The 17399-nt window shown below is 45.7% G+C and overlaps 1 protein-coding gene across 1 annotated transcript in view; it reads right to left on the bottom strand.

The window, feature by feature from the left end:
* The window catches only part of CHRFAM7A (CHRNA7 (exons 5-10) and FAM7A (exons A-E) fusion), a 65312-nt gene extending 49733 nt beyond the window's left edge, over window positions 1-15579 (bottom strand). The window contains exons 1-2 of the mRNA XM_055002825.1: window positions 15525-15579; window positions 7273-7412 (exon numbers count right to left, since the gene is read on the bottom strand). Of these exons, the coding sequence (XP_054858800.1) occupies window positions 7273-7412; window positions 15525-15579 (195 nt within the window). The remainder of the gene's footprint in view (window positions 1-7272; window positions 7413-15524) is intronic.
* Between the last annotated feature and the right edge of the window lie 1820 nt (window positions 15580-17399).

The following is a 17399-nucleotide window of genomic DNA, read 5'->3' as shown; positions in this document are numbered from 1 at the left end:
AGATTTATGAATATGCATCAATAGCCAGATTAGCTACTTATCTACCTAATAGACCAATAGCCGAATTTTGGGGGAAATGGAAGGATTTATTTGACTAAGGCAGAAATCAACATTAATTAAGTTAACTCAGTATAAAGATAAGAAAATAAAACATAGGGAAATGATTAATAAAAAGTTAATATTATAGTTTGTATAAGTAACTAAGGAGGGGGAAGGAGAGCCATTATATAATTATGTTGAGTTATGTCAAATTTTGAATGTATTTTTCCATTAGTTCATTGTAATTTTAAATGCTGTGCTTGTATAAGTCTTAAACTAATTCCAAATGTACTGTTTATATACGTTTGTATAAGTCTCAATTCAACTTGAAGCGTAAGTTGTATAATCTTTTGATATGCACTTTCTATTTACATGTCTTTTCTTTTAAATAAAATTTCTATTTAAAAAGAAAGAAAAATGACACACACTGGGCTGTGTTTCTATTGCATTCATTGTTTACTTCAAGTTCTGACCAAACTTATTTGGGGACATACATATTTGCTGGCTCCAGTGTTAAATAGGGACACTTGCATCCCAGCCTTGAGAGTCTATTGTGGCAATCCATCATGAGCAATCTTTCTTCGAGGACCCCAGTCATTTTCACAAGGCTTCAGTGAAAACCTCTTTAATCATAGCTGGCACATCACTAAATGCCCACTTAACGTATGTATATGAGAAAGGTGTGTGTTAACTGCTGTACCTTCGGAATTAATGGCGCCTTTGTTCCTGCCTGGGCAATGCAAAGAAAGACCGTGGGTCTCTTGCTTCATTCAACCCTGGTCATTTCTTAATTCATTGCAAATTAGACCTTTGCAATTATGGGCCAAGGAGAAATAAAAGAAACTTTGAGAGCGTGCAACTATTCCTGTGCTGACAAAACAGCTCTTCCTTTAATAATGTATATATTTTTTAAAAAGTCTATCAAAGCGAAGTCCCTTTCCCAAGAATTCTCTCATTTTACATATTTAAAATGGCCTTTGAGACCATTTGTTCAAGCCCCTCCCATCCAGGTACATCAATCATGTTCAACGTCTTATTAGAATAAAAATGAGTCTGCCTGATAACTTTATTTTCAGTAGGAACTTGGGGGGCACAGAGGGTACACGCCCTGAATTTTATTCCCGATATTCTGGCATTTGCATTGTGCCTATAAAACGACAATTTTAAGTTACCGCTTAAAAACTTTTCACCACTTTGCCAGAAGTACTGAGCCTGCCCCTCCCTCTTGCTGTGAAAGGCCTGCCCCTCCAGTAGTTGTTTTAGAAAGCTCTGGGGTTCGTGATCTGGCCTTGTTGGTTTATTCAAGGTATAGAGGATTCAGAGACCGTTGGGACTCTTGGTGTATGGCAAAAGATTCTAGGGTTACCAGCTCCCTGGTTGGACTGGAGGGGTCTCCTGCTCCTGGCCTCTGCCCCCTGCCACCTGGTGTGTGTGGGGGGAGATACAGGAACGGGGCTGGAGATTCCACTCTGAAACCCTCCCATGTTGTATGGGAAATGACTTCATTCTTGGTGTGATGTGGACATGATGGGTTATACCAGGGGCTGATTCAGTAAAAATCTGCCCCAAACAATTATTTGGGGGGGGTCCTTCCCAACAACTCCCCACCCCCAACTTTCATTCCTGGGGGACCTGGGATAGAACTTGTACATCAGAAGAACAGTTCAAGCCTAGCTGGTCTCTTGCCCTTTGGAAGATCCAGAGCGGGGGATGGAAGCTATGGTTGGAAGGGAAATATTGAACAGGCTGCAATAATGGATGTGACATTATACAGGAAATACACCTGCTCCAGTAAGTGTTTTACGGTGCAATCCTAAGCAGAGTTACTCCAGTCTAAGTGCATTGAAATCAATGGACTTAGACTGGAGTAATTCTGCTGAGGATTGCACTGTTAATTACTATTTTATGCGGACAGACAAAATATAAAGCATTTCAGAGTTCATCTTTTGCTTAAAGCAAATAATTGAATACCATTACAGTAGAAATTTGAGTGGAAATCTCGGCACATTATAATCTGTCTTAAGATGTAGATCTTTTTTTAAAAAAACGAATATTACCACCCATTCATTATTTCTATTTAGGCCTTTTCTAGTTGAAGTATCATATAAAATCACCAGTGCATGCCAAAGACAGTTATTTAAATCTATTTAGAATGAGGGAAGTGATTGCGTTTCTAAAGCAATATTGCAGGTTTAGACTTCTCAGTGTGATTCAAGGATATCACACCTAAAATTGCATGAATCTGCATGCTATTTGCATGTTAAGCAAATGTAGATTATATGGAATAAGACCCTTGATTAATGATTTAGCAATCCAGTCTACTGTTCTTACTTGGAAGCAAATTCAGAAGAGTAAATATGTTCTGGATCAGGCCGCAAGTTTGTATGAAATCCTTTGTTGGCATTTAGTTCTGGGCAATTTGTTAAGGATTATTGCCCTGCAATTTACACAATAAGACCCAATAAGCAAACTGATTAAAATAATATGAAGCAGATCCTTCCATAAAATATAATCATAACTGCAAGAAAAATAGTCACATGGATGCCATTAAAGGTACATGAGGAAAGAAAGGATATCAGCCAGTTCACCGTCTATCCACCAGCTCTGAACAGGGAGTCAGTTTTCCACTGATTAGTTTGGCTGTTCACAACATGCCTAAAGCCATCTAATAAGTGCATACCAGAGGTGTGATTCAAACCAGAGATTTCCAGATCTACATCTCCGACTTTGGGACATTACGTATGCTACTTAAAATATCTTATTTGCGTTTCCACATTGGATTTTTAGTTTCTTATTTCACTGATGGTGTTCTATGGTGCCTTGAAGTCTTTAACTGGCTTGACTGCCCATTGGGTAGAATGACATTAGACATTTAGAAAAATGAATAAATATAGAACTCTAAGATGTCTCAGGAAACAGAAATAAGAAGACTCTCTCTCTCTCTCTCTCTCTCTCTCTCTCTCTCTCTCTCTCTCTCTCTCTCTCTCTTTCTCTCTCTGAGTAAAATAACGGAGCAGGAGACAAAGAGAATTTGACCCTCTCCCTTTAATCTACCTACAGAAAGCAAACAATTAAAAGAACAATGCCAATTTGATGGGGTTCTGCTAGGGTTACAGAAAGCAGGAGGCTGCTTATGTTTGATAAGCAGCTTTTATCTATCTTTTGGGTGCCGGTTTCAAAACATGCTTGCTGATTTAACGTCATTTGATTCACTTGTCCAGATTCTTTCCCCCCTTCCTCTTCATTGTGGGAGGGGTATTTTAGTTTTGGAAGAAGCCCATTCTCATCTCAGAGGATGTATAGCATATCCATCTATGCTTTTGCTATTGGGGATGGGTGGGGGAAATGTGCCAAATGAGATAGGGAGGTTGTGGGAAGACTGGGCATAGAATAGAAGTGGGTCAGGGGCAGACACAGGGGCAGACTGGATCTTGGTGCTCCACGGGTCTATATGTACAAAAGGTAGTAAAATCTTAAAAGAAGGATAGCTTTGCAACTGTTTTAGATGGTATCAGAGAGACCTGCTTTTGGTGCTAATTAGAGATGGGCATGAACCAGAAAAAAACCAAACCATGTGGTTCGTGGTTCGCCAAATTTCACGAACCACGAACTTTCACAAACCTGCCCTTGGTTCACGAACCGGTTCGTTTGGTTTGTGAAAACGTCACATCCAGGTCAGCAAATCATCACTTCCAGGTCAGCAGAACATCACTTCTGGGTCAGCAGAAAGTCCTCAGGAAGTCCATCCCCTGTTGCCTAGGAAACTGATTGATTGGCACCAGGCTGCCTGCAGTGACAAACCAAAAAATGAACCAAACGAACCAGCCTAAAAGTTCGTGGCGGTTCATTAGAAATGGGATCTGACGAACCATGGTTCATGAACCACCAACTGGCCTGGTACGTGCTTAATTTTGGTTCATATTTCGGTTCATGCCCGTCTCTAGTGCTAATCAGAGTCCCCACCTGGGGAGACTTGCACTCAATACTCCACTCAGCTATGAAGGCTCACCTTAGACTTCTAGTGAAATCCTAAGCAGAGTTACTCCAGTCTGCTTAGGATTGCACTGTTAGTCAACCTTTCCCAGCCAGGACTGCTACCTGCTCTCTGGGAGCAGAAGATCTCCTGGCCTCCAGCAGGTCTTGCCTGCCAGCACTCCAGGAGAAACAAAATATTTTTAAAATTGCCACGATCAGTGTCGGTGTGGCTTCACTTCTGGGAAAGCTGGAAGGAATTGTTATTCTAATGTAGATGTTTGGAAGAGATTGAGGGTAAAAAAGATTACACTTGGGACTGCTGTTTTCAGCGGCAGTCATGCGTCCTCCTCTGCAATGTCTACTTCCAGCCTAATTGGAAGCAAAGGTGAGAGAGAGTGGGTGGGGAGAGAGCCATTTCTGCGGTTTTCCCTTGCAGTTAAAAGAAAATCCATCCCACAATCTGTCCCTAATGTTTCTTGCTATGAACATCTGTTGAGACAGTTCAGACACAGGGAGGTCTTCGAAAGGCCAGAGGTCCATCTTTAAATAACCATTGTTAATTAACATAGGACTGTGCACATCAGTAACAGATGACAGTTGCATAAAGGGGTGGTGGTGGAACTCTTCATGCCTTCGGATTAGAAATTCTGGCCCTAAGAGGAAATTATTTCAGAGTTCACTTCTTTTAGTTAGAGAGTTCAGATACATAGGTAAATGTTACACTAAAGTTTGAATTTGTGCTCCAAGGTACTTCTGGGGTCTCCCTATCACAGAGGAACTGTGCAGGTTTTCTTTCCACATTCACAAGGACAAACAGGTGGGCCCATTTGGGGCCCAAATTGGCCCACTGCAAAGCGTGAGAGCACTCCCAGGCCTTGTGCAACAGCATCACTTCCAGGAGCGCTGACACTTCCCAGAAGTGATGCCATTGCTCCGCCCCCAGGAGTGCTCCCGCACTTTGCACATGTGTGAAGATGTTGCAAAAGGTGAGTGCTGGGTCTTCCCTTCCACCGGGAGGGTAAGGGGGCGTGGTAATCCTAGCACAGGGGGATGTGCAGTCAAAGTTGGTCAGAGACCAAAATAATGAGTTAGGTAGACCGGTGATCTGACTTATAATAACATTAATAATAACATTCGATTTATATACCACCCTTCAGGACAACTTAATGCCCACTCAGAGCGGTTTACAAAGTATGTCATTATTATCCCCACAACAACACACACCCTGTGAGGTGAGTGGGGCTGAGAGAGCTCTGAGAGAGCTGTGACTGCCCCAAGGTCGCCCAGCTGGCTTCAAGCAGAGGAGTGGGGAATCGAACCCGGCTCTCCAGATTAGAGTCTCGCGCTCTTAACCACTACACCAAACCGGCTCTCATTTTAAGATAATTGTTTATAAACTTGCAATTAATCCTCATGTTTGAAGTAGGGAAGGATTTTTCCTCCTCCAAGGCAACTACCTTACGGCTCATTTTATTGTCTGGGGTTGTTGAAAGATCTTGCTTCCTCTGTGTTCCCTGTGATGCACAGACTGAATTAGGTGGGGTTGAACTCAATGGCATCCAAAAGCGTTTGAAGCCCTGAAATTCCAGGAACGACTCCAGCGGAACAGACAAGAAGCCTTGGCCAATTTTGTGATGTCGGTTGACTTCAAAGGCCGTTTTGCACATTTCAGTGGGTTCCATATGCCAGCCTTCATCGCCGAGAGCAATAACAAATGGCAAAATGCAGAACACACTCTGGGGCTCTTCTGTTCTTAAATAAACCAATAAATCCCCACACTGCATGGAAACTAAACTCTGTATCAATTATGCAACTTACTCCAACACCGCTAACTTTCCTTTTTTGCATGAATCGCCCAGCGGCTGATCAACCAACCACACAAGATGAGGCTTTTCAACACAAGCCTGCGTGCAGACAATCTTAGTCGCCGTAAGTTAAGAACATAAGAACATAAGCAAAGCCATGTTGGATCAGGCCAGTGGCCCATCCAGTCCAACATTCTGTCACACACAGTGGCTAGAAATCCAGTGCCATCTAAAGGACTGTCAGTGAGGCCAGGACACCAGAAGCCCTCCCACTGCCTTCCTTCCAGCACCAAGACAACAGAGCACCACCTCCCCACAAAGAGGGGAGGGTTTTTATTTACTTCTTCATTTTTAAATGATCAGTCCCGACTTTCTCCCACAAAACGGGACCCAAGATACCTTACAGTAAATGACAATCAATGAAAAGGGCATTGTAATTTAAAAACCACTAATGTAATAAAAAATAGGACAGGTCTCAAGCAAGACAGGACACAGAGGAGGGCAGAGATGAGCAGCCCTGGACAGAATATTCTCCCATGCAAGCAGCAGCAAGTTGGGAAGGGGCAATGACTCAGTAGCAGAAGGCCCCGGGTTCAAATGCTGACATATACAGTTCAACAGATCCGGTAGAAAATGACGTGGAAGATCTTTTTCTGCCTAAAAGAGCCAATGTTCCGAATCAGTATAAGGCAACTTCGTGTGTTCATGTGACCTGATAGGAACCTTCACCTTGCCCAACGATTCTTCTTTTTAGCCATCCTGCCATTTAAGGTGGGGGTTCTGAGCCTCTTCAAGATCAGAACTTTGTTGACCCTGGAAGTTCTCCGATTTGTTCTGTTCCATTCAAGACCCGTTAGGGTTTTATCCTCAAGGCTTGAGAACAAGTGGGTGCCACAAAACACATCAGCAGGTGTTACCCACTGGGGGATTCCTAAGCTACGCCAAGTAGAACGTCAGCAAAATCCTGAGATTCTATAGGGCAGAAGCTCCATCCCATAGTCAGGTGTGGTCTTAGTGAAGAGCATCCAAGGCAGCTGTCTGGAACAGGCCAAACCCAACACCCATAGGCTTGCCCCCAATGGAGCGGCCAAAGAACAGGGAAAGCAGCACTGAAGTATGATGTGCTTAATTGTCCCAACTTTGCCTTCTCCACAAGGGCAGACCCTCTCTGCCATTGGGACCAGCCCAGGGGCGTCAATTCCTTTGCCCGTGGCTTTGGGGTCTGCTCCAGAGGCACCCCTGGCCCCAGTGAGTGACTGGCAGGGAGCCTGCTGAGTCCACCCATCCCTCTGTCAATGCAAGAGGTAGGCTAGGACACCCAAAATTCTTGGGCAGGCCCTGCAAAGAAATTATACATGGCTGTCCTGGAAGAATAAACATGAAGCAAGCATGGCACGGCATTGCCCCAAATAATGCACGGATGATTTTTGTTAAAAGGGAAGGAAAGACTTACCACGTCCATAATTTGCATGAGACTGAGACCAAAGGAGACGGTGAGGGGCTGAGAGTCATTGGCCACCGGTCTTTCCAAAGGGTTGTAATTCTTCAGGAGTTCTTTGTAGAGTTTCCTCTGAAATTCTCCTTGCAGGGTCACTGGGAGCATGGAAAGACAGAGAAGATCTTAAGAACAATGGCCCACTGGGTGGCAGGAAAAGAGCTCAAAAATAACTATAAATGTCTATAAAGTGCCGTTAAGTCACAACATAGCGACCTCTGCTGGAGTTTCAAGGCAAGTGAGAAGCAGAGGTGGCTTGCTGTTGCCTTCCTCTGCAGAGCCCTCCTTGGTGGTCTGGCCTCCCATCCAAGTACTGACAGGTCAAATATTTATTGTGAAATCTCCGTTTTTCCAACTTCAAGTAGGATTCTATGGATGGTCAGTAGTAGGGATCCCGCTCCCCACACCCCGCCCCCACTTACCTGAGCAGCAGGGGGGCGCGCATCTTCCTTGAGTGCTCCCTCGCGGCACAGTGCGCTCCCGTGCACCGCAGCCACTGGGATTGGGCCCGTTTTGGCCCAGATCAGGGCCACTGTGGAGTGCAGAAGAGCTCCTGTGCTCTGCAGCACTCAAAATGGGCCTGATCCACGGCAAACCAGGCCCGTTTTCAGCAGCTGCAGAGTGCAAGAGTGCTCCTGCGCTCCACAGTGCCCCAAAATGGGCCCGTTCTGCTGCAGATTGGGCCTGTTTTGAGGCACTGTGGAGCGCAGCGCTCCACAGCGCCCAAAATGGGCCATTTTGGCACGGATTGGGCCTGTTTGAGCTGCTGCGGAGCACAAGAACGCTCCTGCGCTCCGCAGTGCCCAGAACGGGCCCGATCTGTGGCAGAACAGCCCATTTCCAGTGCCATGGAGCGCTGAAAATGGGCCTGCCCAGGGGCCACATGGTGATGTCACTCCTGAACTGACATTATCACGCCTGTGCTCTGTGCACGCACACACCCCTCTTCCCAAAGGTAAGTGCCAGGCCCCTGTCCCCTGCCGGGAGGTTGAGGGAGCCTGGCAACCCTAGTCAGTAGCCATGATGGATACATAGAACCTCAATGTTCAGAAGCAGTGTACCTGGGAAATCAAGTTTTTGCAGGGAAACAGGGTCTCAAAGAGCATCAGGGAAATGGGATGCTGGAATAGATGGACCAGTGGTCTTATCTAGCAAGGTGCTTCCTTCCAACCAAAGATGGCTAGCTTCTAATTGATTGGATGCGGAGCATCAATTTTCCATGTACTTTTTTTTTGTTCACCCAAAACCGAAATGAATCATGCAAAATAGAGCAAATTGTCAGATCTGCCACAAGCAAATATACTTAAGTTCCTGATGTGTGCCAGTTTCAGGATTCTGTTTGAGTTTGGAAATTGAATGTAACATTTTAAAGCACAATATATGTGCTGTTTTAGCCTATCAACAGCTTCCTTCCTAGGCTGCTTCCGAAAAAGTAATCTTTTGAGAGACAAGAATCTAATTCCATTCAGAGTTGTACCTGATGAGATTCAACAGCTTTTACCAGACAAACTATATGGCTCTCCCACACTTTCATATTGCTGCAGCTAAGCATACAATCTAAACCTTCGCAGTAAAGTCCAGAGGGGAAGCTCTGGGGATGGCGCTGCGCGCATTCATCCAAATAATTTGGGCATTACCAGCAAAGAAGGGACTGAGGAGAATGAATGACAAGGTTGGCTGAAGTCAAAATGACCTGCCAAGATCCATTACGCTTCCAAATTCATCTTCCTAATAAATCACCACCAAGTCTTCCCCAAACTTTATTCACAATGGCGTGGGCAATGTGTATACTGCTCCTATAAAATGAAATTTAGCCAGCTCTCAGAGATATGCGTGAAACTGCCTGATACTAGCGTTTTTATGGGGAGGGAAATTTCTTTTTCTGAAGCTCACTTTTGTAGACAGTCATTTCTTCCTCTTATTCTTTTTTTTAAAGGACTTCTCTTTCATTTCTCTTTGAAGAGGAATCAAGGCTCCCTTTTTGAACTTCAATCCTTTGCAGTTGTTTTATGTTACATGCCCCCAAGTGCTTCTCTAACAGATGGACTGCAAGGTTTGGGATCACCTGCCTCTGAGCATCTGCAGAGTGAAATTCTGACATTTGTGTTGCACTTCCCTTCCTGCCCCTCCTCTCTTCAAATTTCTCTTTAGATCAGAAAGGAACTGATTAGAAACTGACGACAAACTCCTAAGAAGAAGAAAAGCGACAGATTGTTGGGTTGCAGGGAGAAATTGGGCAAAGAGGAATTAAGGAAGTTTCTCTTAACTATGCTACCTGATAGCAGCAACTGGTCCATCCAACTGGCAGTGACCCCTTGAGGCCTCATACACAACCAAATCCCAGTCCAGCTATCTGAGAGGAACCAGAAGTGCCTAGAACGTCATGCATGCCCCACAGGGCTTGCTGAACCCTCGTGTCTCTCTGCTGCCTCTCCGAATCCAGCTGCTGTGGCCAACCACCTTGCCTCATGGTAGAACCAGGTGTGCCGTTTATGCTCGGAGAACCTGTCCCCCGAAAAACTTCCTAGCCAATGTAATTAAATCTGCACTCTCTCTCTCTCTCCATGACTCATTCCAAATCCATAAATGTAAAGTCCACAAACTTTTGTGGAAACTAGGAAAAAGGCCCTGTTTTGCTCAGCCTGCCCTTTGCCAAACTAGGAACAAAGTGTCCAAAACAGAAATGTTTTCCACAGGGCCAAGCTACAAGTGACGAATGACACTTGAACGGCAAGTGTACTTCTCCCTGTTCACTTGCCCTCCACTTGTGCTCCACACGATCCACTTGCCGTTCAAGTGTCATTCATCCCTTGTAGCTCGGCCCACAGTCAGCTGTCTGCCAAACTAAGCTTAGCTTATTGCTTTAAGAGTGATAATAGCTTGCACTTCTTGTGTTTGCATCCGCAGGGCTGTATATCTGCACCGTATCATTTCGGACTTCAGGTGTGGAGGAAATAATTTGGAATACTCCTCCTTATAAAAGCCCCTCCCTAAATGTCATAAAGTGGCACATTAAGGTGTAAGATTTAGTGTTGTGTGCTCTTCCTCTCCCCGGCATGCTGGTTTATATGGTGAAGCGTTCAAAAAAATATCACAGGCACGCACATAAATTCCAGATACTGTTCAGGACACAAGCGCAGCAGTTTCCGACCCCATTTCACAGCTCTGAGGCCCCGGCTTGCGCCGGCAGGAAAACAAAGTGGAAGGATGGATTACACCACTGCAGGCTGTCAGCAGGGGGTGCCAGATTTGAGTAGTCCTTTGTACATGCTTGCACGTATGCCTTTTTAAAACCTCCATTTGCGAATGTTTCTTTGCATTAAAAAAAAAACTTCCATTCTAAAGGCAAACCAGCAAAGAGAAACGACTACAAACAAAGGGACGGGGGGAACCTGTGTTTTTAACACAGGGAGCATTCCAAAGTGGAATCTTCCATGAACCTTTACCTGCTCTCTGGAGTAGCACAGTCCATTCTATCAACTACCAGTACCACCATCACCACCCCTAGTTTCTGCTTCCTCATTACCCCATTATTCCCCTGCTTGTGTTACTCAGGCCAAGTGAGAACCAATGTAGCATAGAAGTTAGGATCTTAGAACAGGACCTAGGAGACCCGAGTTCAAGACCCCACTTTGCAATGAAAAGCACTGGGTGGGCAATAACTTTCTCACAGGGCCAAGCTACACATGACGAATGACACTTGAACAGCAAGTATATTTCTCCCTGTTCACTTGCCCTCCACTCAATCCACTTGCCGTTCAAGTGTCATTCGTCACGTGTAGCTTGGCCCTCAGCCTCACCCACTTCCCAGAGTTGCTGTATAGATAAAACCGAAAATACGAGAATGATATTGTATACCTCTTTGAGTCTCCACCGGGTCCCCATGAAGTAAATAAATAAATTAAATGCGCAGAAAGTTTTCAGCAGAATTCTGGAGATGCAGCATATACATTTTCTAAATAATAAGAGATCTCAGCTTTTCACAGAGTGACTTGCCATTTCAGTGTGTTCCATGGTGCCTAAGGATGGGACTCTTGCAATGCACTGAAGTCAATGTGCTCAGAAGAGCATAACTCTACTTAGGACGGCACTGCCAGCCATGTGATTCTTCAAATAACAATGGCAACCAGCTCAGATTGGGCAGAGAGCCAACTTGTAATTATACACTAAATCTTCAGATCTAAAGCCATCCTTTCAACTAGTGTGATTATCAAGTTCTGGCCAAGAGATACCAGGTTGCGCCATGTAAAGATGTGCAGAACATCAGCAGCTAATCAAAGGTCTTCTTAAAGACGGGGTTGCCCTCTCTTACGATTTTGCTGCTAGGTTCTGGGTTTGATTTGACTGTGTTTTTTTTTAAAGGTTTTAACTTTTTCAGTCTAATAGCAGGATGCTGGTCTATGAACCTGAGAGAGAGAAAGAAAAAGAATTTGCAAATGGTTGCATTTGCAATAGAATTTTCCTGCCTTCTTCCCACTGCGTTTCCTGAAATTCCTGGCAAAAAGCCATTCTTGAGGGTCAGGAGACCCTCTCTGGAATTTACGGGGGAGCCATAACTAGGGGGGAACTGGCAGAAATGGAGGGGGGGCTTGCAAGAGCAAAGCTTTCTTCTTTTCATGAAACAGGTTCTCTGGATCCTGCACTGTGTGTTCAAACTTGCCTCCTTCATGAGAAACTTGTATTCCTATGAAGGTCCCACTTCATTCCCACAACAAACCTCGAACGCATGAAGTCACCCTATATTGAGCCCAAACCCTTGGTTTTTTAAGTTAACATCATTGTCTCTGACTGGCAAAAGTTCTCCAGGACCCCACATCGAGGTCTTTCACGTCACCTGCCAATGGAGGTGCCAAAGATCAGACCTGGGGCTTTCTGTATGCCTGATAGATGTTCTGCCACTTAGTCATAGCCCTTCCCCTAACTCCAGGCAGACCACTATGAGCCAAGGTACAAGTGACGCCTGACACAGGTTGGACACTTGTCAGCTTCCCTCAAGTTTTGATGGGAAATGTAGGCGTCCTGGTTTTACAGCTTGGCTCTCCATTACAGCTGCAAGACCAGGATGCCTACATTTCCCATCAAAACTTGAGGGAAGCTGACAAGTGTCCAACCTGTGTCAGGCGTCACTTGTAGCTTGGCTCTATGTCCCCCTCCCTCATTCTTCAAAAGGAAACCTGGGGAAGAGAGAAAGGGGCTTGTCATTGGAGCAAGAACCTTCCCTTTTCTTTTGCAGTTGAGTTGCTCTGCAAAACGTCACATGTAGTGATGTCGTATCTGGCTACAAGCCCACATCAGTTTCCCTGCATGTGATATTAAGAGCGAAGGCCGTGCTTGGCCTTGTAATCATAGATGGATGAGGATCAAAATGTCTGGAACTATTGGGTGAGAATCAGCCCTCCGCTCTGGCCTAAGCAGAGATACTCCCTTCTAACTCCAGATTTAGAAGGGTGAACTCTGCTTAGCATTGCCCTGCCATTCATTCTTGTAACATCAAAGCAAGTCAGTTTATATCGGTCTCATTTCTGGGATAGACCACTGAGTACAAATGAGACACAGTTTCCCATTTGGGGTTCCGCCCTCAGTCCAAATATATGGAGGTGTCCTGCTGGAAAATCCCTTTCCCCCCATTTCTTCCTGTGCTCCACCTTTTGGTTACAGAATAACACAGAAAGCTGCCACCAGCTGAAATGAAGTTTCCTACAAATTTAGGATTTTCAACACCCAACATTTGAATTATGGGTGTCAAACATCAAATTTCTGTTTTTTCGACATTCAACAAGTATCAAACGAGTATTAAAATACACATTAAAGCCAAACAGTGGGTCATATTTCTGAATATAATTGATAAGAACCAGTTATGGGGGTTTTTTTTACTTTGAGGGATACATTAACAAACTTAATTTGTATACGTTTAAATAAGACCAGTGGAACAATGCTAAATTGAATAAGCCCAGTTGCTCTTCTTATGCATTGGGTGCTGATCCAGCCAAACTCTTTTACATCCCCTTGGTTTCAACAAGAGAATTAAAATCTTCCCAATGAGTGGGAAGATTTTCAATGTTTACATTTCATTAGGCCCCCTCAATGGTCATTGAAGGGAAATATAAGAAGATCCCATACGAGGACAGATGCTGCCATTGCTCCATTGGTGAAGTTGAATCGCTTGTTCATATGTTTTTTCACTGTACTTTCCACCAAGTCTATAGGGACAAGTTTATTTCCCCACTCTTAGATAGACCAATTGTAGAGGCAAATAAGGCCTGCCTAGAGAAACTCCTAATTGATGAAAATCCAACGATCTCCAGGCAAATAGCCAAATTCTGTCTCCATTTGGTTAAATTCCATAATAAGAAGTATGGCCATACATAGTCTCTCCTGCTCTTTTTACGATTTTAACTATTTTAATGTCAATATTTTAAATATTAGACTCACTTCTGTTCCTAGAGAACTATATACGTTTTAATGTGTCTTCTAAGATTTTAAATGCTAAATGTATTTTTCAATGTCCTTCTACACTTTTATGCTGGAATTAAGTATTCTATTGACTGTTAAGGATGTATTGCCATTGTAATGGTCTCTGACCGCAAATAAATTCATTCATTCATTCATTCATTCATTCATTCATTCATTCATTAGGCCCTTAAAATTAAATGAGAAATATATGAAATTTTGCAAACAAATTTCAGCTTGGGATGTCCTTCCCCCCTTCACAAGCCCTTTTTGTTCTAATATGGACACATTTCAAGAGAGTTCTAAGAAGAACCGAGATTTCACACCCCACGTTCTGCCTGCAGGAGCCTCCATCAATCCTTAAAGCATCCCTGGCTCTCTGCATTGCTCAGGTAAGCCACTTCTAGCCTTTACCTGGAGAGACTTGTTTATTAAGAGCCATGCAGAGTGAGTCCCAAGTAACACATTAAATGCAAAGTTCCTGCCGGAAACCTAAACATCATAAGGAAAAAGAGAACTAGCTAGGGTCTGAGCCCCTCCCAGCAGACACATGGCTAACTGACAGCGGATAGTTTCAGGTAGGTCACCATGTTGGTCTGCAGTAGAACAGCAAGACTGGAGTCAGTCCAGCAGCACCTTAGAGACCAACAAGATTTTTCATGTATAAGCTCTCAAGAGTTAAAGCTTATCTGCAGACTGTCAAAACCAAAAATCTTGTTGATCTCTAAGGTGCCACTGTGCTCAAATCAGCTTATACACCAAAAATCTTGTTGATCTCTAAGGTGCCACTGTGCTCAAATCCTGCTGGCTGTGAACGATCACTGGTAGTGATGGGAAAGCACTCTGTGCATGCTCAGAAGCACTCCCGGCCAGCCTACAACCAGATAATCCCTGCCAATGTCTGAAACCGGTGCTGTAAAAAAACTAGCATTCCAAAAAATCTTAATAGCACATTAGTTTCTGAAACTGACACCTTCTCCTCTGCTCTGCAAACCCTTTCCTTCAAACATAGGCAAGAACCAGTGGTGTGTAGTGGTTAGAGTGTCGGGCTAGGATCTGAGAGACCCAGGTTCAAACACCCACTCTGTACTGAAAGCTCACTGGGGAAACTTGAGCAATCACACACTCCCAGCCTAACCTACCTCACAGGGTTGTTGTGAGGTTAAAATAGAGGAGGACAGAAGCCACTTTGTGTCACCGCTGAGAAGAAAGGTGGAGTAGAAATGAAGTTAGTAAGTAACATGTTTCAGGTAGGTAGCTGTCTTGGTCTGCAGTAGAATAGCAGTATCTGAGTTCAGTGATACTTTAGAGACTAACCACATTTTCCGGGTATAAACTATACAGTGCAATTCTAAGCAGAGTTACTCCCTTCTAAGTCCATGGAAATCAAAGGAAGACGCCCATTGACTTCCATGGACTTAGAAGGGTGTAACACTCCTTAGGATAGGTTCAGGTAGGTAGCCATATCGTTCGGCAGTAGAACCGCAGGATTTGAGTCCGGTGGCACCTTTGAAACCAACAAGATTTTCAGGATATGAGCCTTGGAGAGTCAGAGCTTCAGATAAAGAAACTGGTGGTGGCTACTGGGCAATGGAAAGGGCACTCTGTGCATGCTCAGAAGCACTCCCCTCTCCCTCCCCGCAGCCAGATCCTCCCCCCGCCTCGTGCCCGAAGGCTAGCTGGGAAGAGACTCCCAAGTCTTGGCCTCGCACCCAAGTCCGGCCAGGCCGGCGGCGCGCAGAGAGAGGCGCTCCACTCACCGCGCACGAGTCCCCCGGCGAGGATCAGCACCACGGACAGCTCCCGGAGCCCCATCCCGGGCGGCGCGCCCGAGGCCGGGGAGGGCAGCGGCGCTTCGGCCCCGGCTCGGGGCTCCCGAGTTGGGCTCCAGGAAGGGGGCAGGCGCCGCGGAGCCCCCGGGCTGGGGCTGCCGCTCGTGGTGCCCGCGCCGGGCCGCCGCCGGAGCTCCGCTTCCCCCAGCTCCGCCGCGGCTCCGGAATGCTAATGGCCCGGCTGCGCCTGCCCCCTCCACGTGATGGATTTCCCTCCTTCCGAGTAATCCTCCGGCGAGAGAAGTTGCCAAGAGGCGCCCGGTGCTGCAGCCGCCGGAGAAATGCGGAGCCCGAGCCGAGCTCGGCGGCGCTTTATAGGGGGAGCGCCCAGCCAAGCTCCCCTCCTCCCTTGCCGGGATCCCACCCACCTCTTCGCCTGGGTCGCGCAGCCTCATCCCGGAGAGCTTCTGCAGCAGCGGCGGTGGCGGCAGGGCTTGGCTGGAGCCCAGGAGGCGCGCAGGGGGCCTTACTCCCGCGTAGACGCGCTCCAGGCTCGTCCTGGCGGAGCTGAGCTCAGCTTAGGGGTTAGTCCATTGGAAGCGGTGCGGCTGGCTCTCGGGTCGAGGCGCACAGCAGACCGGGTTGCCGGGGTGCAAAGGGAAAATGCGAAGCGAGCTCGGGAGGTGGATGGTGAAGACGCACGCAGCGAATGCGTGGGGAGTGTCGCAGGGGGCTCCGCGCGGCTGGAAAGGCGCTCTTGCCATGCTCAGAGGCTCAGAGGCACTCTTCTCTCGGGGCAGCTTGCAGCAAATTTGGAAGGCTGAGCTATGCGTTCAATGAGAAAGAGTAGAGGGTTTTTTTTCTTTAAGGACAGTATTTGTCGACCCTGAACTTTGGTTTTACTTTGGCCGAACTCATACAGCAAGAGAACTAACGTAGCAGTTACTCAAATCTAAATGCTTCGATTGCATTGGGGTGGGATTACTGTTTAGGATTGCGCTGTTAAACTACCAATTTGGCACCCCCGCACAAAAAATTTAAGGTGCTACTCTCGAGCGCCTCCGGTGCCAGAAAGTGGTATTGCAACCTGCTGTCTCTCACGCTAAACTGCTGACTCAGCCTCATGTCAGCTGACATAAGAGACCAATGGAATTTCTCCCTGCCCTATAAACTCTTCCAAGCGGGGCTGATTCGTCAAGGCTGAACAAAGTTTGCAAAGGGAGAGAAACACGTGTAAGGAAGGAATTTTTCCCCTGAAACGCTGCAGGTGTTTTGTTGGGCTGGGTTAAAGATAGCTATAGTTCCCGGTCATGTAGCAGAAGGGGGTGTGGCACAGAAGCTGTGAGCAGGGAGGTTGTGGTTCAGCACTTTCAAGAGCTCCCTAATTGATTTAGACAGTCCCCCACCTCAGCTGTAATCATCTATCTGTAATATTATTTAGTCGTTACTTATTTTTTTACTTTGTTCATAGTCTGCCTTTCTCAATGAGGCTCAGGGCGAATTACAAGATGAGAACCAATGCATCAGTCAGCATAAAGTAACCAAAGAATAATGTAGTGTCACAGAATTAGAGAATAAGGGTGAAAAAACAAAACATCTAAGGCAGAGGTATATTGTGAAGGACACCAAAAGCGGATTGCAAGGTGCAGGGCAATGCAGTAAAAAGCAGGTCGTACAATCATCACTGCGGAGGAATAAATGAATGAATGAACTAACAAATAGCTACAGTCTCATGTCAGTTCTGGCCTACCCTGCAGGGCTGACAGAATCACTGTGATGCTACATAGGAAGAGCTTTAAATTCACAAAGGGCTTCATGCGAAGGGTTGTCATCACCTGATTTGAAACTTGCCCCTCTATGTAT

The sequence above is a fragment of the Eublepharis macularius genome, chromosome 18, assembly GCF_028583425.1.
Source record: "Eublepharis macularius isolate TG4126 chromosome 18, MPM_Emac_v1.0, whole genome shotgun sequence".
NCBI lineage: Eukaryota > Metazoa > Chordata > Lepidosauria > Squamata > Eublepharidae > Eublepharis > Eublepharis macularius.
The sequence above is the reverse complement of the archived record's forward strand: the minus strand, read 5'-3'. Positions and strand labels throughout refer to the sequence as shown.